At 56.8% G+C, this 27,534-nt stretch overlaps 1 protein-coding gene across 3 annotated transcripts in view; it reads right to left on the reverse strand.

Moving 5' to 3' along the window:
• Nucleotides 1-27,534, reverse strand: part of GRM4 (glutamate metabotropic receptor 4) — a 114,528-nt gene that overhangs the window by 78,390 nt on the left and 8,604 nt on the right. For all 3 annotated transcript variants that reach the window (XM_024983885.2, XM_024983886.2, XM_003587661.6), the window contains exon 2: nt 24,910-25,803. In XM_024983885.2, coding sequence (XP_024839653.1) covers nt 24,910-25,428 — 519 coding nt within the window. In that variant the 5' untranslated portion in view covers nt 25,429-25,803. The remainder of the gene's footprint in view (nt 1-24,909; nt 25,804-27,534) is intronic.

The following is a 27,534-nucleotide window of genomic DNA, read 5'->3' on the forward strand; positions in this document are numbered from 1 at the left end:
GGCCCTGGTCTCAGCTCTCATGTTCCTCACCAGACACCTGCCCCCGGGGTGCTAGCATTCAGCCTGCTGTACAGGTGAGGAAACTGAGGCCCAGAGGAGTTGAATCACTTGCCCGAAGACCTGCATCTGAACCGTCGCCGCCGGCTCCCCCTGCCCCCGCGCTCTGCCACCTCCCCGGGGAGACGAGGAGAGACTGATTCACCTCCGACACCCTCAGCTCCACTGCGCTGCCTTTGTGACGCTCAGTCCAGAAATGCGGCCTCACCCTGGACGGGCCCAAGGACAACAGGTGTGATTTGGCGGGAGGCTCTCCCCCCAGACCCTCCGTCTACTGCAGAAACCTGCAAACGTCTGATTCCACCCAGCCATCACATGCCTCCTGCTCCCAGAGTGCCCAGTACTGGGAGAGGGTGGGGACCGCAGGGCCCTGCCCAGCACTGAGGACCTGCTCTCGGCTGTGCCCCAGCAGCCCCAGGGGGCGGGTCCCAGGCCACCAGCAAGGGACCAGCTCACGGAGGCACCGGCCCCAGCACTTCCCTCCCAAGCTCTCCTCCATCCCGAGGGCGCCTCTCAGAACCGCCCACCATGCTCAGCCCAGGTCTGCTCTGGGTTCTGACCTGCGACCGTGCCTTTCAAGCTCGGTCCTTTACTCTGGACAACACCCCTTCCAGGTGGACATTACTATCTGCATTTTAGAGGCAATGACCTGCAGATGGGAGAGAAGTCGTTGGCCTCGATTCCTCAGCTACTGAGGGAAACCCAGGTCTATCGATGCCAGAGGCGGGAATCCTTCCACCCTGCTGCCCAGCCTCCCTCCAAGCCCACAGCGAGAGCCACCAGCACGTCTGGGGCCTGTCCAGACCATGAGGAGACAGGCAGGACATGCCCACAGGCTCCCCCTGTCCCAGCCCATGTGTCCAGTTTCCAGCAACTGGTGATCTGAGCTGACACTTCTCTCAGAGGGAAGCCCGGAGTGAATCTGGGTCCCTCCCACCGTGTCCACAACCTGGGCCCCTGCCCCAGAATCTCCGTAAAAGCCAGAGGGGCGGCAAAGGTCTGCCTCCTTTTTACTAAAATTGATTTACTCATCCATTTATTTGGCTGCGCTGGGCCTCAGTTGGGGCGCGCGGGATCTTTGATCCTCACTGCGGCACGTGAACTCTGGTTGCGGCATCTAGAATCTGGGGCTTGCCTGGTGGCTCAGATGGTAAACAGTCCGCCTGCAGTGCGGGAGACCTGGGTTCGATCCCTGGGTTGGGAAGATCCCCTGGAGCAGGAAATGGCAACCCCCTCAAAAATTCTTACCTGGAGAATTCCATGGACAGAGGAGCCTGTGGGGCTACCGTTCACGGTGCCACAAAGAGTCGGACAAGATTGAGCAGCTAACACACACAGGATCTAGTTCCCCGACCAAGGATCGAACCCTGGCCCCCGCATTGGGAGCATGGGGTGTTAGCCACTGGGCCACCAGGGAAGTCCCCAGAGTACTGCCCAGGAAGCCAGGCCCAGCAGGTCCCGCTGGGAGCAGAGCCCGGCAAGGGATCTTGCCTCAGTGCATCCAGGCCTTTCCCAGGGGCCAGCGGCCACAGGCACCGAATTCAGAGAGTCCCCCACGCACCTTCCCTACACCTGCGGCCTCGCGGACCTCAGCTCTTACCGACCCCCTGCCCCGACTCGCTTCCCTCTGGCCACACTGACCTCCCCGAACAGTCCCTGAGCCTCACCGTGGTCTGGCCTCCGGGCCTTTGCACCTGCTCTGCCCTCTATCCTGCTGGCTCCCGCCCCCCTCACACACAGGGCGCACCCCTTCACTCATTCACGTCTCTGATCAAACATCACCTTCTCAGCCAAGCTGTCACGGAACAGCTCACCTGAATCAGCCCCACCCCCTCCTGTCCCCTGACCCTCGGCCCTTCTCACCATCTTAATATAACTCCTCTCTCTTGGAGGAGGCGTCTGAAGTGAGCTGCGCCTCACAGGACTGGCAGCCCTACCGCCTGTGAGTCACAGGGACAGAGGCATCTCGCCCGCTCCTCAGCTCAGGAGTCAGAGGTCAGGCTGGCCCCCTGCCCTGGCCCCGGCTGGAGGGCCATCTGCCCTGCTTGGCAGCTCTCCTGCACCCGCGCCTTCCTCCAGCTCAGACCTGGACATGAGACTGCTGGGTGATCCTCCAGGGCGCACTCAGGGAGTGGAGGGTCAGGAGCCAACTGGGAGCAGCCTCTCTCCAGGGGACTCCTGTGGTCCCCAGGCCACAAGAAGGTAGGCGGAGACAGGTCTCCCCACGGTCACCCCCAGGGTGGCGGGGGCAAGGTGGACACTCCAGATAATTCAGCCTCACGCTGCAGAGTATCAGCCGATGGGAGCAGGGCCGGGAAAGAGGGACCACACACAGACACAAGCACGCCTGCAGGCCTGCCAGGCCGGGGAGGCTCCGTCAGTCCACCCAGACCGGAGGGCCCGCTCACGTGCATGTGCCAAGGGTGTCCTGGAGAGGTGCACGCACACACGCACACATGCACAGAGGCGCTCACTCCAGGCCACTCCACAGACACCCAGGTACACAGCCATGCACACACACACACGCACACGCACAGAAGTATCAGTACATCTGAGTCACCCACAGATACACCTAGAGACACGCCGCATGCTCTGAGCCAGGCACACACACTCGGTCTACCTGAGGGTCCCTGACACACCCGGCCCCATGTTCAGGAACACAAGCTCACATGGGCACACCCTGGGTCACACACACACACACCCCAGACACACAAGCACACACACGCTGACAGTGGCTCATGGTGATAAATAAACGTGAATGCGTGTGCCCACCCACACACCCACACACCCACACACACACACATACTCCAGTATAATCAGTACTGGCAGGGGCAGCAGGGACAGCATTTACTGTACATTTTGGGGAGCACAAAAGAATGTTCATAACATCCCCCGATACATCACCACCTGCCCAGCTGCCCATCAAGCAGCTGGAATTCTCAGCTGTCCACAGTGAGCAGGAAAGAGCTGACCACGGTCGCCCGTTACCACCCAGCAAGGGGCAGTTTCTCTGGGGCCGATCCATCCAATGGGAGATGCAGTCTGCAGGGCCAGAGCTCAAGGTGGGTGAGGGCTAATGGGCCTAAACAGGGTCAGTGGGGGTGGACGGGGGCCAAGGGACTGGGCACCACAGGGGGCACCCAGAGGCTGTGTGTCTAACCGCCATGCTCGCCCACCTGCCCTGCTACCCTGAATAGCGTGGGCGGAGGTGGCGGCTGGACTTGGCAAGTCTGCCCCTCACCCCAGGAGGCCCTGCTGGAGGTGGGGTGCCCTGGCTAACCAGCACCCTCTGCCATTCCCTCCGTATCCAGCTCTTCCATGAGACTGAGGGACGTGAAGACCCCCAACAGGAAACGAGGGCCTTGTCCAGAGACCTTGAGATGGAGAAGGCCTTGTCCCTCACCCCAAATTGTACCTAAATAACTGTAGTAGAAAAGGGGAGTGGGGTTCCCCTGTGAACCAAGCTCCCCTCCAGCCCAGGGAGGAGAGAGCAGTGTCTATAATTTGTTTTAATAATCCTGCTGAACTGGGAGAAAATTAACAAATGAGAAACCAGCTCGAAATTAATCAAACTTCCCGGTCCATCCCCCACCTTCCATCTTAATGAAGGTTATTTATCCAACGAGCAATAAAACACAGAATTAAATTAAACGGGCTCTTTCTTTTAGTTCCCCGTGCCCCTGCCCCAGGGAGGCAGTGTCTCCCTGCTCACAGCTCTATCAGCGGCGCGTGGAGGACCTCAGCAGGCCCGCAGCTCCCCACTGCAATCGGATGGCTTTCCCCAGAAGCAGCCCCGTGATGAACGCACCCCCAGTCTCGGCCTCACTGCCAGCTCTCTACCAAAAACACATGCTGGGTACTTAGTCGCTCAGTCGTGTCCAACTCTTTGCAACCCCATGGACTGTAGCCTGCCAGGCTCCTCTGTCCGTGGGGATTCTCCAGGCAAAGATCCTGGAGTGGGTTGCCATGCCCTCCTCCAGGGGCCAGAAATACAAGCAACAGTTAACTCAACCACCGTCCCAGGGAGGGATGGAGCCTGCTGTGTGCATTGGAGTGTCTTCATTTGGGGGGCGGGGGCATTGCTCACGCTCCCCATCTTCCACCCCACAGAGAAACTGGGGAGCCCCCAGTCACCAGTCAGCTCAGGCCTGACTGCAGGGACCACCCCGCCCTTCCTGATGCCCACAGCAGGCTGTAAGAGGAAACACCCTCCCGGCTCCCACCTCTTGGTGGGGAGGGGCTGGAGGGCACTCAGGGTACAGGGGAAACTGAGACAGTACCTCCTGCAGGGATGGGACTCAGTCCCCAGCTTAGGGCCCAGGCATCAGGGGTCACTGCCTCACCCTCAGGGCCAGGGTGCGCCCCGCACCCTCCATCTCCTCAGCAGTCTGTCCAGCATCCGCTTCCCTAAACACCTCCTCCCTGCAGGCTTTGAACCCACGTATGTTCCAGCCAGGGCTGGAGTCACAGGTTCCTAAATAACTACTCTTGGGCCCCCCCTGGACCATTCTCGTTTGCTCTGCCCTCCAGCTCTGATATCCAAAATAATCACGGCCTCCCCTCTACAGCTTCCACAGACATTCTCCCACTTAAACCTCACACCAGCTCCATGAGGGAGACATTTGCCATGATGCTCAATGCATGGTGCCTGGGGCTCAGAGAGGGCCCTGGACCAGGCCCATTGAGGCAGGCTGGGGGTCCCAGCTGTGGCAGCTCAAGTTTGGGGACCAAGGGTGTGCGGCAGGGGGCAGGAAGAACAGGGCTCTGCAGAATTGCCAGGCCTCCGGGAAGCCCCCTCAGGGGCCTTCTGGGGAGGGGGCAGGGGGCTGGTTGTCCCTGGCAGAAGGGGAGAAAGGGAGGGAGGGCCATTGCACCCAAACTCCTCCGTGCCTGCCTCGGACATGGTGACACATTCAGTCCACACACGGCAGCCTCTGAAACCATAAATCTGATCCCGTCACTTTCTGCTTAAGACTCTCCAAAGGCCGCTCATGCCCCTGGAGTGGACAGTCACTCTGTGTCCCGGGACCCAGAGCTCCTGCGGACCCAGCTCAGCAGCACTCTCCTCTCCGAGCAGTCTCCACATTCCTCAGATGGACCAGGGCTGCTCCAGCTTTGGGGCCCTGACCCCAGCCGTGCCCTTCACCCCCACACCAGCCAGGCACCTGGCTCCCTTCATCACTTGCCTCAGTCTATATTCAAAAGCCCCTTCCCTGACCACCGTAGACTAGCCCTTTGCCTCCTCCGTCACTCTCGAAACCTCTGGCCCTCTGCCGTTTTCCTCCACGGCACCTGTCGCCACATGAGTTATGGCGTGTTTACTGTCTTTCTCCCCTGCTAGAAGGCCAGCTCCATGTGGGCAAGGATTGCATGTGATTTTGTTCCCTGCTCTATTCCTAACCTAGTCTAACATATGACCCACTGATTGGCAAATGAAGGAATGAATGAGTGAACGAATAACACTACATTTAAGGCCACCATAACCTCCAATCTGAAATGTTCCATTGGTCTCCTAACCACTCTCTCTGCCTCAGGTCTTAACTTGCAACCAACCCTCCATTCCACACCCAAAGGAATATTAACCCCAATTAACCCCAAACCGGACCAAGGCACCATCCTACTGGATCAAATCCACACTCTTGGCCTTGGCTCCTAATCCTTCCCAACTCTCTCTCCAGTGACCCTCTCCCAGGTCACAAGCCCTGCTGCATCCATACCAGACACACCTGAAGTTCCAACCATACTTGTCCCTTCCACTGGAGCACCGTCATGGCTCCCTCTCTGCCTGCAGGACACCTCCTCCAGGCAGCCACCTATGCATGCCTTGTCAGAACTGACCTCTCCCTCCTCTGAGCCCCCTCACACCCTCACCTGCGCTTCCACCACAGCCCTCCCACACCTCCAACTTGAGTTGTGACAAATCAGATGCATGTCCTACCACCCCATCCAGGAAGGACCCAGATTTATTCACTGGCACTCTCTCCCATCCCCACCACCTGCTCTGGTATCTTGCATAAACTTAGAGTTCCATAAATATTTGCTGAATCCAATGGAACCCGTTCAAACACAGCCCAGGGAGAATGCCCATTAAGAGGGGCTTTTCCTCCAGGTTGCTGCCATTTCAGGCTGCTCTGAGGACAAACGGACCTTTAAGTGCCACTTAACTGCAGCACATGGGAGCAGCTGGCCCCACGTTCCACTCACCTCTCCTCAGGAGCTGCCTGGGAGGATACCGATTCTCAGAGGTTGAGAGGTGACCAGAACTCTGTTAGAATGGCAACGTGCCACCTCTGGCCCAGCCACCAGCCCATAATAGCAGCTTCTGGCTCACCCGGCAGCTTGCATGTTGGGCACATGTGTGGCCACCCCCATGGGTGGGAACAGCAGGCACAACACAGCCACCACTGAATTATTTATTCTGTACATTGTTAGCGCAGCAGAGAGAGCAACTGTGTCTCCAGGCTTCAATTAAAATATCAAGGCACCCGCACCGTCTGCCCAGCCACATGCCCAGCTCCCACCAAAACTGGCAGGATAACACCTCCTGGGACACCAGAGCACCCCCAAGGCCAGCTCTACCGCCCTCCTCTGCTCCCCAACCGCCAAGTCCAATTTCAGGACCACGGACAGTGGCCTCCAGGCTCCTCTGGGGATCTGCCCCTGAAACACCCAGCAGAGCTTTCTGGGCTCTAAAAGAGCACTTAGTAAATCAATGACCTGAAAGAGCCTTTCCAGCTCCCCAAAGCAGCCCAGAGACAACCCTTGCTGGATTCTCAGCCTAACTTTCATTCTCCATCAGCTCTCAGACCACCCCTACAACACTACAGCACATGCCCGGAAGGCCAGAGTTCAAGGCCAAGGCCCTCGTCCCAGGCTCCGTGACAACTCTAGACAGGTCACATCACCTGCCTGGGCTCCAGTTTTCTCACTTGGAAAATGCAAGTGACGGTGGCCAGCCTGTGGTCTCTGGGATTGTCACACCCGATGGAAAGGGATTTTGGCCATGCCAGAAAAGGGCTTTAATTTCATACAGGTGGGCTTCTTCGGCCTTCCCACCCCATCCCAACCTGGAAAGCCCTGATTCTAGGGCACAGACTCAGGATGGAGGAAAAGCTGACAGATCCTTCAGGAGCTGGCTGGGTCACAAGCTAACTGGGTCACCCACGAGATTTAATTCAACAACCCCCGGACTAGAATATGAGGCCGAGTGAAATCAAAGTGGGCGAGCTGAAAAAGAGCAAGAAATTCCAAACACATGCCGCCAAGAGCTGTGGAATGAGCAGAGGCTTCGGGGGGGAGACAGTGCTGCGGGCTTCCCCTGCTTTCTGGACAAGCCTCAGTTTCCTCACCTGGAGAACAGGGCCATGACTACCGACTTCCCAGCCAGCGACTCACATCAGATAACCTATGTGAAACTCCAGACACGGGGCCAGGCATGTAAATTCATCTATTCATTTTACGAAGCACCCATGAGGCTCCAGGCCCTACAGATAGAACAGAGAAGAAGAGGGACACAGCTGCGTCTTCAGAGCTGACACCCAAGTGACCAGTGCTGTTATCCATCAGGATGTCAGGAGAGCTGGCATTTGAGACAGGCTTTCGAAGCAAAAGTGGAATTTCCAAAGCAAAATAAAATGTAGCCAGAAGGTATCATTTCTTTGGGGAAATGTTTGGCAGTTCCTCCTAAATCTAATCATTCATGCAGCCAAAGAGTCAGCAATCATATATACCAACATTTATAAATATAATATAAGTAAACACTTACGTCCACTAAAAGACATATACACAAATATTCAGAAGAGTTTTATTCCTAATAGCCAAACACTGGCTTCAGCCCAGACATCCAGCAGGATGGGTAAATGAATGCTGAACTATTGTACAACAAGCTATTGTTTGCAATAGTCCCAACACAGTGGAATAGTACAGAGTAATGAAGAAGAGAAAATCACCAACATGTCCAACTACGTGGGGGAATTGCACAGATAACGTGAGTCAAAGAAGCCACAAGCAAAAGCCCGACTGTATGATTCTGGTTCCGTGAAGCTCAAAACCAAACAAAATTAATCTATGCTGTTAGAAATCAGGCTATCGATTAGCCTTGGGGAGAGAGGGATATGGACTGGGAGGGGCTCCGAGGAATGTTCTAGAGAATTGAAAATGTTCTGAATCTTTCTGTATCTTGATGCCATACAGGTATGCATTAATACATTTATAGAAGCTCATCAAGTAGTGTCTTGAAGTTTGTACTTTCCTGTGTATAAGTTATACCTGACTTTTTTTTTAATGTAAAGAAAAGATGCATTCTTCAGGGGCTGAGGGAACATCTGAAGCAGAGGCTAGCAGATTGTACATGGTGGGGGAATTGGGGAGGGACCCAGGAGAAGTAGACAGGCAGTGGCAGGCGCTGGAGTCAAGGTGGACAAGACAGGCTGCCAAAGCAATGCCACTCTGGGAGGCCAGGGCTCCTGCCTCCTTCCCCACGCAGCCCGTGTGTCCACAGCAAATGGTGCCAGTGAGGTCATCTCCCCTCCCTGCCAGCCTGGCCCCCTGCCCACCCCCTCCCTCAGCCACCACACTAGATTGCAATCCCAGAGCTGAATTTCCTGGGCTTTGGGGGTTTTCATCCTGAGCAGGAATCAAGCGAAGCCACAGTCCCCAGCCTCAGTCCTGCAGTCCAGCTGGGCACCTCTCCCTACCCCTGGGTCCGGCGCCCACAGTATCCCATGGACACCTGGTTCTGCCTCCTACGCTCCACCTGCCACATCCACCTTTCCACCCGCCCCCCCAGAGAGCACCTGCACACCTGTCACTCCCAGGATAACCACTCCAATTAAGTAGGGCCCTCCCACCTCCTGCTTCCCCTCACCCAGCACCCCAGCCTTCCCTGCCACATCTCCTGGTAAAGAGGGTCCACTGGACGTGCACAGACATGGCCCAGGAGGAGGCTCAGAAACCTCACGCCACCCCAGCCACACAAGCCCACTGGCTCCTCTGGGCAGGTCCTGAGCTGGGGGCCAGGGTCCAGCTTGGCCCTGCCTCCCACAACCTGCTACCCGAGGCTGCGTGGATGCCAAGTCAGAACCGGGCACAGGGCCGCCTCTGGGGCCACGGTCCTGGCCGCCGGGCACCGTCGAGTCCAGCCCTCACCCCTCGCTGACAAGAGTGCAAGAAGTTACACACACACTTGCCCTCTGGCCCAGCACTCGTTAGTAGGAATCCCCCTACAGAGATGTGTGAAGCGGCCGATCATGAAGTCCCCCGTCGAGGCTGTTTTATAAAAGTACAAGATCAGAAACTAGCAAGGGTCAGGCCTGAGGAGACGGGAAGCAGGCAGGCAGTCCTGGGAGCCACACGCCATGAGCTCACCCAGTGGGGGCTGTGAGTGCGTGAAAATGGAGGTGGGGAACACGCGTGTGCACACACACCCCACATGATGGTGAATGGTGCCTGGAACAGGCTGACACGGCAGCCACGCCCAGGCTGAGAGCTCTCTGGAAGGCACACAGGGAGGGTACGGGCCCCCAAGGGGGGCTGGGGTCCAGCTTGGACCCCCAGAGGAGACTGGACGCGCTCACACAGTGATGCCCTCGCTGACCAGGAGGCCACCCCAAGAGTGCTCCAGATGCCCCTCAGCCAGACGGAGGCTCATTCAGGAGAGAGAAGCATCATTACAGGAGACCCTCTCAGGACCGCACCCCCTCTCCCCCCACCCCTCTCACCTTACCTGAGATGCCTGGGAAGGAGGCCAGGACTCAAAGTCAGGGGAGCCCAGCACTAGGGGTGTGGGACCCGTGGTCTGGGGCTGGGAGGAGAGAGGAGGGGGTCTGGGTCCAGGCCCGGGGGAGGGGGAGGGGGGAGGGGAGTCAGGGGAGGGGCTCTCTCCCCCTGTGAGTGTGGTGTGCTCTCCTAATTGATTTTGTGTCTGTGTCACCAGGGTACTTAGGACCATCTTAGAAACCACTTAAGCAATTTAAAATAATCAAAGTACTTAGAAGGCACTTAACATTTCCTCACACTTCAAGCTTCCCATAAACCCCTTCCAGCTGTGACCAAGGGCCGCCCCCCCACCCCACCCACCCCACCCCGCAGTCAAGAGCAGCCCCTGCAGGGAAGGCAGGTGCCTGGTCTGCCCCAGCCCCGTGCCCAGGTGGGCAGCACAGCCACCCCCCACTGGCACGCCGGGCTCCCCCACCCACCTCTTACTCTCACCACCAACTTTCTGGACACAGATCCCTCTGCCTGGAATGCCCTCCCCTGCCCACCAGCATGCCCCCAACCTAGCTAATTTTCTCCTGGCTGGTGCGCCTCAGCTAGTTGTCCTCCTACAGGAAGGCTTCCCTGATCCCTCCCCCAAGGCGGGTCAAGGGGCCCCTCTCACCCACCTTCAGGGCACCTAGCCCGCCCCCATTAGAGCACTCGTGTCTGTCATTGAATCACTGCCCATTTAATGCCCAAGCTCAGGGTTCTCTGCCCAGACTTCGTGTTTCTAGAGCATGGCACAGTCTGCACAAAGCAGGGGCCCTGATGCTTGTTGAGCAAAACAAAGAATCCAAGCCTGACTTCACAGGGGGCATCAGAGGGGACACTCCTCCTCCGGATGAAGCCAGAGCCCAGCCGGGCTGCAGCCACCCTGGACACCACAGGCTACACCCTAGCAGGTGAGGGCCAGCCTGACTGATTCCTCACCATCACCGTCATCCCTGTTTTATACATGAGGGTACCCCAGCTCAGAGAGATCCAGCAACTGGCCCAAAGTCGCACAGTGAGAACACGGCAGACCCAGGAGGGGCAGCTCTAAAAGCAGGTCCAGGAAGCCCCCAGGGACTGATAAAATAAGACTCCACACCCTGAGAGTCTCCTTACAGGGCTGGCTCAGGCCCAGGCACCCTGGCAACACCTGGGTTAACAAGGCCCTGGGGATCCCAGTGGTGAGGCAGGTTTGGAAACCAGTGTCCTGGCACAGAATGTGGGGAGCAATGTGGTAGCCTTGGGAAGAGTGAAAGAGGCATATTGCCCATGAGTCTGTAATTCCGCTCCTGGGCGAGACCCACAAGAAACTCTCCCAGAGCACAAGGAGACACTGGCAAAGATAGTCACACAGAGAGACCATCAGGGAACTTGCCCAGGTGACCACACGGAACGGACGCTGGGCACTGTCACAGTGGAGAGCTACACGACAAAGGAGAACAAAGCAAACCTCAGAGGGACTCCCCTGGTGGTCCAGTGGTTAAGAATCTGTCTTCCGACGCAGGGGATGCAGGTTCGATCCCTGGTCAGATAACTAAGATCCTACATGTCATGGGGCAACTGAGCCTGCATGCCCTAGAGCCCGTGAACCACAAATAGGGTCCATGTGCCTCAACAAAAGGCCCTGCGTGACACAACTGAGACCCGACACAGCCAAATAAACAAACATGTTTAAAAACAGGCAAACCCGAGCAGTGTGACAGTACTCGCCCCTAGAACACACACGTGTGATCCTGTATCCATCATCCTACCGCGTGCAAAACAGAGCCAAGCATCATTTATGGAGAGATACATGCATATATATGGACTTCCCTGGTAGCTCAACTGGGAAAGAATCTGCCTGCAATGCAGGAGACCACGGTCAATTCCTGGGGTGGGAAGATCCGCTGGAGAAGGGTTAGGGTACCCACTCCAGTATTCTTAGGCTGCCGTGGTGGCTCAGATGGTAAAGAATCCACAATGTGCCCACAATGTGGAAGACCTGGGTTTGACCCCTGGGTTGGGAAGATCCCCTGGAGAAGGGAAAGGCTACCCACTCCAGTGTTCTTGCCTGGAGAATCCCCATGGACAGAGGAGCTTGGTGGGCTACAGTCCGTGGGTCGCAAAGAGTCGGACACGACTGAGTGACTAAGCTCACACACGTGTATATATTTTTTTTTTCAAGTGCACAGGAACTAAAGGAATTAAAAACAACTCATCCAGGAGAAGGTTGGGGGCTATCTCTGAGGAGAAAGAAGAGGAGTAGGAGGAGGCGTAAGCGGGGACCTCTGATTACATTTGCAATGTTTTCTTTCTTAAAAGGAAAAGTTTTGACACAAGTAGAGTAAAATATCAATATTTGACAAAGCCAGGGGCAGTTCATTATTTTATTCTCTATAATTTCCCATATGCTTGAAAGAGTACATTATTAAAATATATGATGCCTGGTGGGAGAGGGAAATTCCTTCCTGTCAGACCCACATGAAGGATGCCATTCATCTTTAATGAAATAAACGGGGCTCTTTGTGCAAGCTGGGGGCACCCCACATCCCTGCACCCCACTTTCCACTGGTCTCTTCTCTGAACTGAGCTAACCCTGAAAGCCACATCCCTCAGAGCCCCACCACCCAGGCCTAAACCTCAAATCTCCCACCTTGAATTCACTTCTAAGGGTTAAGCATTGCCATCTTCCTGTCCCCCTGAGGGGAGCCACCCTGGATACTCCGGCAGCTTCCAGGACCTGACCCTGGTTGTGGGGCGTCACTCAGCCCGGGAGGTGCGGGGGAGGCACTGACCGCAGGCACCCCTACCGCCGAGCGTTACTGGCACAGGCCGGGGGGACAGAGGAGGAGGTCGCCTCTCTTGACTGTGCAGCCCTGACAGGAGGCACGGAGGACCGTTGGGGCCCTCCCCACTCTGCGCCGGGCAGGGGTGGGGCTCACAGGCCCTCCAGACAGCTCAGCTGTGATGGTTTACATCTCCCTGGGTCCTGGCCTTGTGGCCCCATCACTGCCCCGGCGCTGGGACGGCGCTGAGCAGAGCATCCTGGGGCCCTTCTTGGCACCGCAGGGAGAAGTCGAGGCCCAGGGAGGAGGGAGGCGGGAGGGGAGAGGAGGGAGGGAGGCGGGGAGGGGCAGGGGAGGGGAAAGGAGGGGAAAGAGGGGGAGGGGCAGGGAGAGCCGCCAGCCTCACCTCACGCATGCGCACAGGGCACCCCCACCAGGGCTACGGTCCCTCCAGCAGCACCTCTGGGTACAAGGCCCGGTGCTGGCCGCTCTGCTGCTGCTGCTGCTGCTGCTGCTAAGTCGCTTCAGTCGTGTTAAGTCGCTTCAGTCGTGTCCGACTCTGTGCGACCCCATAGACGGCAGCCCACCAGGCTCCCCCGTCCCTGGGATTCTCCAGGCAAGAACACTGGAGTGGGTTGCAATTTCCTTCTCCAATGCAGGAAAGTGAAAGTGAAGTCGCTCAGTCGTGTCCGACTCTTTGCGACCCCATGGACTGCAGCCTACCAGGCTCCTCCGTCCATGGGATTTTCCAGGCAAGAGTACTGGAGTGGGTTGCCATTGCCTTCTCTGGCTGGCCGCTCTACAGCGTTCCAACTCATCGCACAGGCTGGAAACTAGGCTCAGAGAGGTTATGTGCCCTGCCGAAGGTCACCGAGCAGTCTGTGGCCGAACCGGGATATTCCCCTTTGGAAGCAGGCCCACACGTGTGTGCCTGGCCTGGTCTCCGCTGGGAAGGACGCAGAGGCAGCCCTAGTCACCCGCAGGCCGGCAAAGTGGAGCCCTGACCCTGGCCAGGCCTACTTCCAAGGGGCTTTCTGGAGCTCTGTCAGGGGCGCCCTGGGTCAAGGGAGGGGAGCCTGCATGGGTCGGGCGTGAGATGGGTGGGCGTCCAGGATGGGCGCAAGGCTGGGGGGCGCGTGGCCAGGAGCAGGGGGGCGCGTGGCCAGGAGCAGGTGGGCTTGGCAGCCGCTTCCAGCTCCTGCCTGAACCACACTTCTGGAAGGAGGCCGCCCCAGGTCACCTGGTGAGAGAGCCAGGCAGAGCCAGAGAGAGTCCAGAAGGGACCCGGAGGGAGAGGAGGAGAACATGGAGGAAAACAGAACGACAGACACAATGAGGCAGAGAGCCGCACCCAGGCACAGAAAGAGGGCCTTAGACCAAGGGCGTCCCCGCTCCCTCCCCCAGCAACCGAAGGCTGCGCCTGCATCTCTTCATCCCGCCCAGCCCAGGACCTCTGAGCCAGGGGCAAGCTAAAGGTCAATGGGAATATAAAGTAGAATATGCCTTCTTTTCATTTTCTCAGTCATAAACATGCTAGTTTAATAAATTGGGGGGGGACTGAAAAGCACACAGCTCCTTCCAGGGTGGGCAGGGGGCTGTGTGGTGGATTCAACCCCCAGCCCCGAGAGCCCCGCCCCTGCCCCGGCAGGGCCAGTTCCCCAACACCTGGTCCCAAGGCTGGCAGGCTCCCTGATTTGTCTCTCTTCAGGCCAGGCACTGGGGATGAGGGGATGACCAAGAAAGAACCACCCTAATCCTGCCCTCAACATGCTGGTGAACTTCGGGGAGACCCACAAGTGACACAGAAGAGACCCCCAGTGTACCCCCAGGATTTCAGCCCTTGGGGGTCAGGAAAGCCTTTGGATGTTGAGTCAGGGCTTGGAGGAATCAGACTCTGCCCATCAGACCTCAAGAAGAGCATTCGAGGAGGAGGGCCTGGTCGAGGCATAGTCACGGGGGTGGTCTTTGGAAAGCCTGGCCCAGGATCCAGGAAGGCCCAGGGTGGCAGCCTGGACCCTGGGGAGTGAGCTGAGTGCTCCTGCAGGGAAGGCTCCAGGTAAAGGACCAGGGTCGGAGCCCACTTAATCACACGCCCTTGGCTCACAGAGAGGGCAGCCAACCATCTAAGGTCACACAATGAGTCAGCAGCAGAGCCAGGCCCAGGACGCAGGCCCCTGAGCTGTGGAAGGCTTCTGGTAAGGGGACCCTCAGCCCTCCCCCAAGGGAGGAGCTGGAGACACCCTACCATCCCCCTCACCTAACAGTGTGAGAGTCAGGAGGACCCCAGGGCCATCTCACAGGGAGACCTGGGTGCGCTCACCAGTCATTTCTCAGACAAAAGCCAGTGACCTGCCCCTCCACCCCACAGAGCCCCGACCCTGCCGTGGCTCAGACCACAGCCCCCCAAAGGCCCCTTGGATGCTGACAGCAGAAGAGAACAAAACTATTGACCCTACTGTGCGCTCACCATGCTTTCAGCTGCCCGTTCTTATCACTCAACATCTGCACCCTGAAAGGTAGTGACTCTGCCCAACTTACAGATGGATGGTGAGGTCCAGAGAGGCTGAGTGATCTGGGGGCCAGGATCTGAGGGGCCCACTGTGTGGCTGCCTCTAAGGCCATTGCTGTGGGCCGACCCTCATGATCAGGGACTCAGCTAGTATCCAGAGTCTCTATGCCAGGTACCGCCCTGAGCACTTTCTGTGTATTCCTCATGTAACCCTCACAAGGCCCTGTGAGGTGAGGGCAACAAGGGCTCCAGTTTATAGACAAGGAAACTGAGGCACAAAGAGATGCCTCTCACATAATGAATGGCAGGGCAGGAGTATGAGCCAGGCCATCTGGCCCAGGGCACAGGCTTTAACCACTGACTGCCACTTCCCCTGAGGATCTCCACCTGTCTCCCTCTAGTCTCCAGCTCTGTTTGTCCTCAGGCCAGCAGGGGGTGGATGGGGAGAGCAGGGGCGGAGGGGGGGTGGGAAATGCAGGGGGAGGAGTTGGAAGAGGTAGCGGGGGCTTGGCAGTGAGTGGCAGCAAGGAAGAGCCCAGGGGAAGCACAAGCCTCCCACATGGAGGGCTCCGTCCTTATGTCTCCTCCCCATCGCCTCTGCGGCTTCACAGGGACTGGTCAGGAAGCACCTTCCTGTCTTATAGGTGAGGGAACTGAACTCCTGAGAGAACCAGTGACTTGCCAAGGTCACCAAAGTCCTGGTGCCCCCCCCCCAATACCCTTTGTAGACAGAAGGAACAGGACGTGGGTTTTAGAGCCCACTTGGTCCTCCCCTCCCTGCCCCCAGCTCGCTGGGTCCTCCTGCTTGAGCTCCTGGGTCAACAAAGCACAGTCTTCCCCAGGGCCTTTGCACGTGCTGTTCCCTGCGCCTCTCTCCCTCCAGATAGCCCAGGACAACCCTCTTCGCTCACGTTTATGCACAAATGTCCCCTCTTCAAAAAGTCCACCTCCTCATGTCCACACTGCTATACTTAAAACGGATAACTAACAAGGACCTACTGTTGCACATGGAACTCTGCTTAATGATATGTGGCAGCTTGGATGGGAGGGAGGGTTTGGGGAGAACGGCTGAATCCCTTTGCTGTTCATCTGAAACTATCACAACATTGTTAATCAGCCATACCCCAATACAAAATAAAAAGTTTAAAGAAAAAAAAGTTCACCTCCAGCCATCCCCTCTCAACGGGCACTCCCACCCGCCATGGCTCTCCAGCCACTTCCTGGCTTTGTCCTGCAGGGACCTGCTCCCCTCTGACAATTACACATTTACGCATTTTACCTGTTCACTGCCTGCCTTCCCTTCAAACATGGAAACCCTCAAGGGCCCGGCCCCCATCTGCTTCGTTTCCTGGTGGATAAAGTTGCTTAGCATGGCGGTTCTCCACCTGGGTTGCACATGAGTATCAGCTGGGGAGCCCAGGCCCCGTCTCATAGCATTTAAACCTGAATTCCTGCGATGAGGCTTGGATACCTGGGTATTTTACACTCCCCAGCTGATTCCAACGTGCAGCCAGATGGAGACCACCGTGCCAGCAGAGCAAGGCCCGGAGGAGATGCTCAGTACAGATTCAGTGAGTGAATCAATGAACGAATGAGTGAATGGATTCTTTTCTTAAATATGTATTATTTATTTATTTAGCCATGCCAGGTCTTAGCTGCAGCACTCAGGATCTTCACTCTTCATTGCAGCAGGCAGGATCTTTTTATTTTCCAGCTGTGGCATGAGGAATCTTTAGTTGAGGCATATGGGATCTAGGCATATGGGATCCCTGGGTAGGGATCAAACCCAGACCCCCTGTGTTGGGAGCAAGGAGTCTGAGACACTGGACCACCAGGGAAGTCCGCAGTGAATGGATTCTTCCACATGGGTCAACCAAGGTCCAGATCAGGGACAGGGAGCCAGAAACCGGAAGTCATGAACTTGAGTTTCCCCAGGTTCAGCCCCTCCACAGTGTCACTCACCTCCTTCCAGCGCATCTCCAGCAAGTTGACCCAGATGCCCTGAAAAGCCTCCACTCACTCCTTTCTATCCCTCATAATAAGCCTGTTTGCTGATCCAGTGACCAGGGCTGAAACTGTCCTGCTTCCACCCCCAAACTTCCCATATTCAGACAGGTCTTGCAACCGAAGGGTACACCAGGGAGGAAGCGGGCTCTAGAGGGCTGCAGGGTGGGCAGGAGCGCTCCCTGGAGAAGCCAGATGGGACAGGAACACTGGACATGGAGGAGGGCTCAGAGGTCTGTCCAGCGGCCTGCCGAGCCTCCCTACAGGTCTGCAGATGCAGACAGGGCCCCAGGGCTCCTCAGCAGCTGGAGGCCCAGGAGTCCAGTGTTCCCAGGTGACTATGATGAGCTGCCAGGCTTGAGAGCTGCCGGGGCAATGCAGCCTGTACTGCAGCGCCCCACCCGCAGGGAGGGACTTTCGGGATAGAGCCCCGGGCTGCATTTTCCCTCCCCTCACCCAGCTCCCCGCTCGGTTCAGGCCTGGGCCTGACCCTGGCTCTTGAGGCCCCCCTCCCCAGATTTCCACCACAAAGAGACACCTACGGTTTGGGGGAAGGAGAGTCTGTAACAGCAGAGGGAGGGCTGATCCTCCCCCCAGGGGAACAGCCCTTGACAGTCACCCTCACCAAGTGACCCTCAGGTCACTTCCCACGCTTCCCCCGCCTTCACCCCTCAGTGTCATCCAACCTGCTCTGGCAACACCAGCACCATCTAAGCACCTGCTAAAGGCTTTGCCCACATTATCCCTGCTGCCAGATGAGGACGTGCACACTCCTTTACAGATGCATAAACTGAGGCTCAGCAGGGGCCGCACAGTGAGCATGGGGCCAGGTCTCACCAAGCCTACCTGATGGCCAAGAGGAAGGACAGCAGAGTAGCAGAAGGGCAAAAGTAACAAGTGGTACAAAGATGCAGCCGCCGGGGCTCCTCCCCGAGCTCCCCACTGACTAGCCGGTGACCTGGGGAAGCCGCTTAGCTTCTCCGTGCCTCAGCCCTGCATCTGTAAAACGGGGATAAACACCACACACCGACCCTGGGTAGGTGCTGTGAGGACTGGGGCAGACCCTGACGCAGGAAGTGTGCTGTGTGAATGCTGGGATTACTGTACCCCAACAACCTCTTCAGGAGAACCCCTCATTCACTCCTCACACATTTGCGGAGCGAGACTTCTTGGGACAAATCTCTAATAACAGCCAACAGTAGGACATGGAGGTACGTTTTAACAGGGAACAAAACCTTAAGTGAAAGGGATTCCATAGAGGAGCTGGAGGTATTTGGAGGGTGGAAAAGCCCCCGATGCTGGAAAAGACTGGGACGACAGAGGATGGGATGGTTGGATGGCATCACCAGCTCAATAGACATGAGTTTGAGCAAGGTCCGGGAGACGGTGAAGGACAGGGAGGCCTGGCGTGCTGCAGTCCATGGGGTTGCAGAGCTGGACACGACTGAGTGACTGAACAATAACAACGAAACACAACCAGGTGTCCTGTGCAGTGTCCCTGGCTGCTCAGTGGTTAAAGAATCTGCCTGCAGTGCAGGAGACCTGGGTTCGATCCCTAGGTCAAAAAGATCCCCTGGAGAAGGAAATGGCAACCCACTCCAGTATTCTTGCTTGGAGAATCCCATGGACAGAGGAGCCTGGTGTGCTACAGTCCACGGAGTCGCAGAGTCTAACATGACTTAGTGCCTAAACACATCTAGACAAACACATCTAGGTGGCCCAGGGCTCACCACGGCGGTGGGCACCAGGAGCGACGGCGGGCAGTGACTGGAGCCCACAGCAAGACGGGCTCAGCTACACTCAGCCCCACAGCCAGAGGCTCACGCAGGCTCTGCAGACCAGGCCACCCTGCCATCATCGCAGAGTCTGGGGAGACCTGAGGGAGCCCTGCTCTCCATGAGTCCATTCAGCTAAGATTTCCCGAGGGCCCCCATGGGCCTGGCCTCCACTGGGGTCCTATAGGTGCTGCTTACAGGCCAGCAGGGCTCAGCTGATGGCGTCTGTCTCATCTACTCAGTTCCAAGGGTGTAGCTCAAGAGCAGTCCTAGACAGCGCGAACATGAACAGGCACGGCTGTGCGTCCATAAAACTTTACGGACACTGAAATTTGAATTTCACATAATTTTCCTGTGTCATGACTTGTTGCTTTTATTTTTTCTTCCAACCATCTGAAGCACGGAAACCATTCTCTGCTCACGGGTCGTACAAAAACAGGCAGCAGGCCGGAGGAGAAGCCAAGAAAAACAGGGAAACAAAGAAACAAGGACGTAACTACAAACTGTGGTGAAGGTCATGACGGGGAAGATGTGAAAATAAGATAGAATAACTGGGGGGTGGACGGTGTTCCTCTGAAGACAGTCCATTTAAACTTTAGGTTGAATAAGAAGGATCAGCATCAGAGTAGGAGGAGGACATTACAATGTCCCGCTGTAGAGCGGAAAGCAGGTGCAGAGGCCCTGTGGTGGGAAAACAGCCGGTGTTTTCAAGCAACATAAAGCAGTGGGACGGGTGCAGAGTGCACCCAGGAGAGGCTGAAACATGCGGTCAGGGCACCAGGTATCACAGGGTCTCTCAGACTGGCCAGCAGTGTGGAGGTTTGCATTTTAATCAAAGAGCAACACAAAGCCAAGGAAAAGTCTAAGTGGGGGGGTGAGCTGGATGGATTTGACCTTGAGGAAAATCATTCTGGCCACTGAGCAAAGGTTTGCCTGTGGAAAGACCTGTTTGGAAGCAGGGAGAGGAGAGAGAGGCTTCAGCAGGGCCCAGGTGAGAGAGCACCCGTGGCAGAGAGTTCCCAGGACACGTTCAAAAGGAGAGCCTGCAGAGTGTGTGACAGCACACAGAGGGAGGTCAAAACGCCATCAAGGTTGCTGCCTGGGCCCTAGAAAGATGAAGCTGTCTTCACGGCAGACAGGCAGGCCGCGGGAGAGGGGGCGGGCCCTCTCCAAAGTCACTCCTGCTTGCGCAACGCAAACATTTTGAAGACACAAAAGCCACGTCCTCAACAGAGCATTGGTATCAGCTGAGCCACGTTTCCCCTTGGCTGGGCTGGTCAGCCAAGCACCCGGCAGGCAGCTTTCTCTAACACACTTTCACGTTGGGTCTCAGTCGTGTCTGACTCTTTCGTGACCCCACGCACTGTAGCCCACCAGGCTCCTCGGTCTGCGGGATTTTCCAGGCAAGAACACTGGAGTGGGTTGCCATTTCCTCCTCCAAGGGATCTTCCCAACTCAGGGGCTGAACCCACGTCTCCTGCGTCGGCGAGCAGATCCTTTACCACTGTGCCGCCTGGGACGCCCAAGCACCCCAAAACCTCCTAGCGCTTCCCTCCCCAGGAGGGGCAGGCCCTTGCAGGCAGGCTGGCGCGGCACACAGAGGGCCAACGCCCTGCATCCGCGATCCTGGCCCGGCCTCTCCTAGGAAGCGGGGCACCTGCCCCCGCCTGCTGGCTAGCATCCCCTCCGCCCTCCCTCCTGCGGCCCCTTCCTGCCCTCCCTCCACTCCAGCCCATCCCTAGTGCTCAGGCCCCGCTGTGGTGACAGCAGAAACCCTCATTATCTGGGAGTTATGCTGGCCACTCAGGCTCCACACTGCACCGCCTGGCAGATGGTGGGGCCTCTCCAGGATCAGCCGCAAAGGTCACCGTCTGTCCCCTGCCCACCCAGTCCAGCCTCTTCCACATCGACGGAGTCCCTCATGCTGACTTAAAGTCCGGCTACAAGCTGTGCAGTGACATTTCCTGCGGGCTGACTGTGTGCCAGGCACCGACCAGGCAAGTCTTTTCTGGACATTAACCCTTAATTCCTACACCTGGCTGAGGAGACCACTGTCACCCCCATTGTACAAAGGAGGAAATTGAGGCACAAACAGGCTAAACGATCTGCCAAGGTGGCAAAGTTGTCTGGCCCCAGTGTCCAAATTCTTTTTTTTTTTTTTTAATTTGGCGATGCTGGGTCTTAGTTGCAGCACTCGGGATCTAGTGCCACAACCAGGGATCAAACCTGGGCTCCCACATGAGAGGTGCAGAGTCTTAGCCACTGGACCCCGGGGAAGTCCCTCCAGTGTCCAATTTCCTAATCACCATTCTAGCTCATATTCCCATCTTCAAGCCTCAGTTGCTTATTTCTCCACTTCAAAAATGAGGGACTCAATGCGATTATTTCTGGATCCTTCTGAGCTCTTACAGGGTCAAGGATTCGAAAACTGCTTTCTTCCAGGGCACTTCCTATGACCTTTCTCCTCCCAGAAATATTGCTTTCAGGAAAAGAGCGGATTGGCTCATTCATACTATGGTGTAAATGACTGATACAGTGACTGGATGTGGTGGACATGGTGAGGTAACTCTGGTGGCACAGAGATTCAAACCCAGACCTGACTGCTTTCAGAACCTGGGCTGTCCCCACAACATGATACCACACAAGCCACTTCCTCTGGGTTAGGCTCTCCTCCAAAATGTATTCCTTACCTGCATCAATATTCCCTGTCCTAGGAGAATGGAAATGGAACCAAAATGAAGATGAAAGTGGGGGTGGGAATAGAAGGGTAAAGAATACAAGCTGTCAGACCCACAGCACCCCAAAGTCAGGGCTTCTGATCCTGAACGAAGGCCTAGGTTCGAGACCCACGTCCAGCCCTGTGGCTCTGCAGAGGCAGTCTGGGACCTGACCCCCAGCCCTGGCCCATCTTTCAATCGGGGCTCAGTGTCCACTGCTGTCGGACGCAAGTTGCCCCTCCAAGCTCTGGCAGGTGTGAGTTTTGTTCCTACCCTGGCCTTGATGGAACCCTATGAGCATTCTCCTAGCAGGAAATCACCCTCTCTGAGCTGTGTACCAGAAATCTACCTCGTGGGAGAAGGAGAGAGCTGTAAAAACAGCCTCTGGGGGAGTTCCCAGCAGGCCCCACTAATGGCCTTGGTGGAGCGGGCTGGGCACAGCGGTGCCCTCTGAAACAGACCCCTAGCATGGCAGCTTCCCCAGCCTCGAGAGGCCCCTCCCTCACCCTCTCCTGCTCAAGGCTCTGCTCCTGACCTCCCTCCCCAAAGTTCAATCTTTCTGCCTCTGTAAATGGCTTTTCAGTTTCTCGCCCAGCCTCTCATTTCTATCAGTTTAATTATTGAGGAGCCCTCTTGTCGCCAGCCTGGAACATTAACACTGTTAAAAGGGACCCAGGGACTTTGGACCACAGCCAGCTGTCTCCTTCTGGCTCTCTCCCATCCCCCCCACCACTCCCCCACTTTCCTTTCCCAAGAGCCCCCTCTGTTCCCCGCTTTCTTCCCCCAAGCCTCTCCCTCCCAGTCCCATCTCAGTCTCCGTGAGCCTGGGGGTCTCCTGACTCCCACTCCCACCCGCTCATCTCCCTGTGATCTCAGGAGGTGCAGACAAAACGGAGGCCACGGTCACACTCACATGTGACCGGATGGTCTGGGGAGAAGGAACACCTGAGATCCCCTGGAAGGTGAGGCCCTTTGGCCCCAGGCCTCCTCACCAGAGACCTTTCCATCCTAGGAGGGGTCAGCTCAGAAGTCGCAGCCCACTCCCGCAGGGGGCCTCCAGAACCCGCTTCAAGGCCTGATGCTGACAGCAGCCCTTCTTAGACCCTTTTTCCAGTGACACCTCTCGGCTCCTTTGATGTCTCCCACCTCCCTATAAAGCGGGCACTAACTCTCCTCTGGGAGACAGTGGGGTGGGACCCTCACTGATGTCTTAGCCCCAAGGGCCTGATCATGTTGTTTTAACATTTTTACAAAACGCTTTTTAATATTTATTTGTATCTGTTTTATTTCCTTTGGCTGCGCCAGGTTTGGGTTGTGGCACACGGACTCTTCCATTGTCTTTGCAGCATGCAGAATCTTTAGTTCTAACTTGCAAACTCTTAGTTGTAGTGTATGGGATCTAGTTCCCTGGCCAGGGATGGAACTGGGGCCTCCTGCATAGGGAGCTCAGAGTCTTAGCCACTGGACCACCAGGGAAGTCCTTATAAAACACATTCTGAAACACCCAGAGTCACTGCAGCAGCCCCACCTGTGGTCTGGCCTTCTCATAGGTGGGGGGTTGTGCCCACTCAGATAGGCGGCCTCTGCTCCATGACACCTGCTGGCCCAGGTCACCTCCCCTCCCAACCCCGGGGCAGGCAGGCTGAAACGATGACTCAGCTGGCCCAAACCTCAGTAGGCCCAGGGCTGGGACCACTGAGCCCTGCTCCCTCTCCCCTCTGGGTCTGTCCTCCTCACTACAGGATTGGGCAGAGGGGCTGGACCAGGTTCCCAGTCCCCACCCCACCAATGAATGACCAAGGCAACACTGCTCCCCAGGGGTTGTTCAAACTGTTCACTGCCAAGGCAAAGTTTCCTTCAAGTCTCCTTCTGCATCATGATTTTGCATCCTTCATGATGCATTTGTTTTTAAAATTAAAATAGTGCTTTCATCCAGATCATTAAGCAAAACCAGCACTCCAGGAAGAAGGCCCCAAGTCAAGGGCTGCACAGCACCCGTGGCCCCGACCAGCCCGTGGCAAAGTTCCAACCCCGCTCCACTAGACAGGACAGCCAACACGGGACACTCACACCATTCACCCCACTTCTACCCTAGCCTCCCCAGAAATGCCCCCAAGTACTAATGCATCATGGGACTGGGCAAACAGGTTCCAGAAAAGGCCCAGGAGAGACGGCTCCAGCCTCAGCACTTCCCGCCCTGCATGAGGCCAAGAAGGCTCTCTGTCCACTCCCTAACTCTGGAGACTTTGAGGAGACAAGGAGCCAACTCCAGCGGCCAAGAATCTAACATGAGGGTGAAGGAGGGACACAAAGGCTCCCTTTGCGCCTCCCTTCCTCCCCCCTCCCCCTGTCCTCTTTCCCTCTCTTTCTCTGTTTCTCTGTCTCTCTGTCTCTCTGTCTCTCTCTCTCTCTCTCTCTCTCTCACACACACACACACACACACACACAGCAAACGAGGAGGCTCCCGGAGAAGAGCGGGCATATAATTATTGGTAAAATGCTTGTAATGTTTTTCTCTCCACCCGGTAGCTTTCAGTTGTTTTAGCAGCTTAGCGAAGCACTTGGCTCCAATTGAATTGCAAATCAGCAGCTCCTGCCCCAGGAAGAGAGGAAGGGGGGCGGTAGAGAGGGGGCAGGGAGGGACTCCAGAAGGTAGAAAGGTGTGCAAGGAAGAGGGGCAGAAGGAAAGGAATGAGCCGGGGAAGCTCCGTTGGGGACCCAGGGCACCCGCTCCTCCAGGCCTTTCTCGTCCACAGCTCCAGTCACTGTGGGTGAGAGCTAATGCCTCATGCAAAAAACCAGGACACATTTTCTAACTATAATCCTGAGGTGGAGCGGGAGGGCCACACGGGGCTTTCTCAACTACCCAGAGGAAAAAAAACAGATCTTTCTTGGGAATTGCAATTATTGGAAAACAATGTCAAAACAAAAGTCTTGCTTTTTCTCCCTGGCAATCTCCAACATTCACACTTCCAGTCTACGTCTATCTTTTAACCTGTGTACCTTTCTATCTACCTATATTTCTGTCCATCCATCTGTCTGGGGTTTTTTTATATCTCTGTCCGCCTGTCTCCTCCTCCCTCCTGTTGTTCAGCAGCACTTCCTTTCCCTCCTGGTTCAGAATTCCCCGCAGAGGAGCAGAGTTGATCAAAAGGCTGCCTGCAGCAGGTGCTGTTTCAGCACCACGGTCAGCACCACCGAGCTGGGACCTTCTCTCTGCCCACACGCAGGTCAGCCCCAGATTCTCACACATCACTGTGGGTACTGGGGGGCAACACACTCTCTCCCAGGGATTCAGGAGGAGAAGAGGGGAAAGGAGCTGGGCAGGCACTAACCTTGAAGAGGCGAAGGATGTTGGCCACCATGATGGAGACGGAACTCCCGGAAGCACCAATGACACCCACCACGCGCTCAGGTTTGGTGATGATGGGCGGGCCGCCACTGCCACAGCGGACCTCCGTGCCGTCCTTCTCGATGAGCGCCTGCACAAAGGTCAGCGACTGCTCCAGGGCATGGGTGTCCCTGGAGCAGGTGTCCAGAATGCGGGCGCCCAGCGTGATGTTGGGCAGCAGGTCCGGGTCATTGTTGATGCGATCCAGAGCAAACAGCATGGCCTCCAGCCGGTGGATGCCCTTCTCCTTCTTGAGTTCTCCACAGGCCTTGCCCTCCGAGCCCCGGCCGTGCACGGGGAACAGGCCTCCCAGAGTGATGTCCCCGTCTATGCGGATGGAATTCATGTGGGGGTGGCCTTTGGGCTTCCCCAGGGAGGAAGGCACCCAGGGCCCGGAAAGGCTGAGGAGCAGGCAAAGGGGCAGCTGGGCCCACCACCAGCCCCAGCCCCTCTTCCCAGGCATCTCGGAAACCCCTAGAGACCCATGAATGGCAGGCCTCGCTCCTAGCCTTGGCGGGCCCCAGGCCCCACGGCCTGGACGAGCATGGGCACAGCAGCCCCCACCAGTCTCTCCAGGGCGGCTTCAGCAGCAGGGTGGCTGAGGGCGGCCAATGGCCAGAACTGTGCTGGTGCTCCTCAGCCCCCGGCGATGCTCAGTTGTGGAACCGGCTGCACTCAGACAGCAGGGAGTAGCTGGGGTGCAGCAAAGCTCTGGTCTTGGTCCCCACGTCCCTCAGGCCTGTTCTCAGTGGATGACCGTGAAAGGTGGAGAGTGCTCCTAGCTTAGCAGATCTTGGCATCAAGGAGAAAACAGCTCCAGAGCTCTCCTCTTACCAACCTAAGAAAGAGAGAAAGAGAATCAGAGAAGCCCAAGAAGACATTAGCTATTCGCATCTTTCATCAGGAGCCTGGTAGCAGGAGATGCTGGAGGTTGTGGTCAAATACGCCACAGACCTCCTGAACTTGGCTTCCTCTCTGCTGCCGCTCGACTTTGGTGCAGATGAGAGAACTTAAGGCAGAAACTGGGTTATGTCTGAAGGTTCCTGGTGCCCACTGCCACCAGACCAGAGGTCTCAGAGAACACACCCCAGGGAACCTCCAGAGACCTAGGAAGAAGAGGGGTCTCCTCTCAACAGGCACCCACAGGAAGGAGCAAGCACGCAAAAACCGGCCCCGCTGGACACAACCCATTTCAGAGATAGGAACACCAAGGCCCAAAGCAGGAGAGCACTTGGCCCAAGTCACACAGGGGGCGAACGCCGCCTGGAACCCAATGCCCAGCCCCCAGTTCTGGAACCAGACACACAGGTTCCTTGAGGACTTGGAGATGAGGAAAGAAAACGGCCTCAGAAGAAGTCAGGCTGGGAGCTGCTCAGTCTGAAGGCCAAGAGAAGCTGGGGCTGGCGGAGTTGGGGAGGGTGGACCCTCCATTTCCAACCCCAGCTGCCCTGCTACCCCACCAGAGGGTCAACCCAGCGAAGGCTCCTTTTCACTTGCTGGGCTCCCCACCCCACCCCAGGGGTCTTTATCTCTCCATTTCTCTTTGCCACTTCCTCCCTCTGAGAGGGGGCTCAGGTTCTGGCCTGAGCTAGTGCACATTATTATGATGACCATCATTATTATTGTTGTTGTGATTAAATATTTATCTGCAAGGGGAGAGGAGAGAACACCAGCTCTTCCTCATTCTCATTGCTAATCTGGGCTAATTTCCCCAGGGCTTCCTTCCCAGGGCCCAGCCTTCCCTCAGTGCCAGCAACTTCCCTCCCCTCGACTTGGGAGGCCCCGGGGAGAAAGGCTGAAAGCAGAGTCAGGGCGGGGTTGGGGTGGGGGGACGACTTCAAGGCCCCCTTCCCTGTGCATCTGTCAAATGAAGACCAGGAGCCGCTCGCCCGATCTGTGCCTCAGTCTCCCCAGTCGTGTGAAAGAGCCTGTGTTTGGGTTGGGAGGCTTCGCTGGAGACCTGGTCCCTCCATGAAGACCAAGTGGGGGTCTCAGAGCCACCATCCCCCCACCAGAGGCTTCCAGGGCTCTGGAAGGGGCAGGGAAGCATGGGGACCCGCCCCCCAGGATCCAGCCTTGGCTCCTGGGCTTCTCCGGTGAGCGTCTTTTGGACACTCACCTCATACCTCGCCCCTCATCCAAATGCTGCCCCCTCCATTAGCTCCTCAGAGGCCAAGAGGAGGGCTTGTAATTCTCCTCAGCAGCCTTCTGCAGGTGAAGCAGTCTCCCAGAGAGACCAGGTGACTTCCCACTCAAGGCGGGTGAGGACTCAAATCCAGCACTGGTCATGCCGAGAGCGCCTGGGGAAGCCAGGACCCAGTGACCTAGGGCTGGGGGTCAGTGCTCTGGGGAGGGCTGAAGATCTGTCAAATACAGGCAAGGGGCAGCTACACCCATGCAGACCCCTCAAGAGCACTCACACCTCCGTGAGAGTTGTCTGAGGCCTCTCCCAGGTGGCTCTGGGGAGTGAGGGGTGCTGTGGGGTGCTGGCTGCCAAGGCCAGTTCTAAGCAATTCAGACAAGAAAGAGCAGGAGTCCCAGCCCACCCTGCAGTCCTACTGCTGCCCTG

Source organism: Bos taurus, chromosome 23, assembly GCF_002263795.3.
Source record: "Bos taurus isolate L1 Dominette 01449 registration number 42190680 breed Hereford chromosome 23, ARS-UCD2.0, whole genome shotgun sequence".
NCBI lineage: Eukaryota > Metazoa > Chordata > Mammalia > Artiodactyla > Bovidae > Bos > Bos taurus.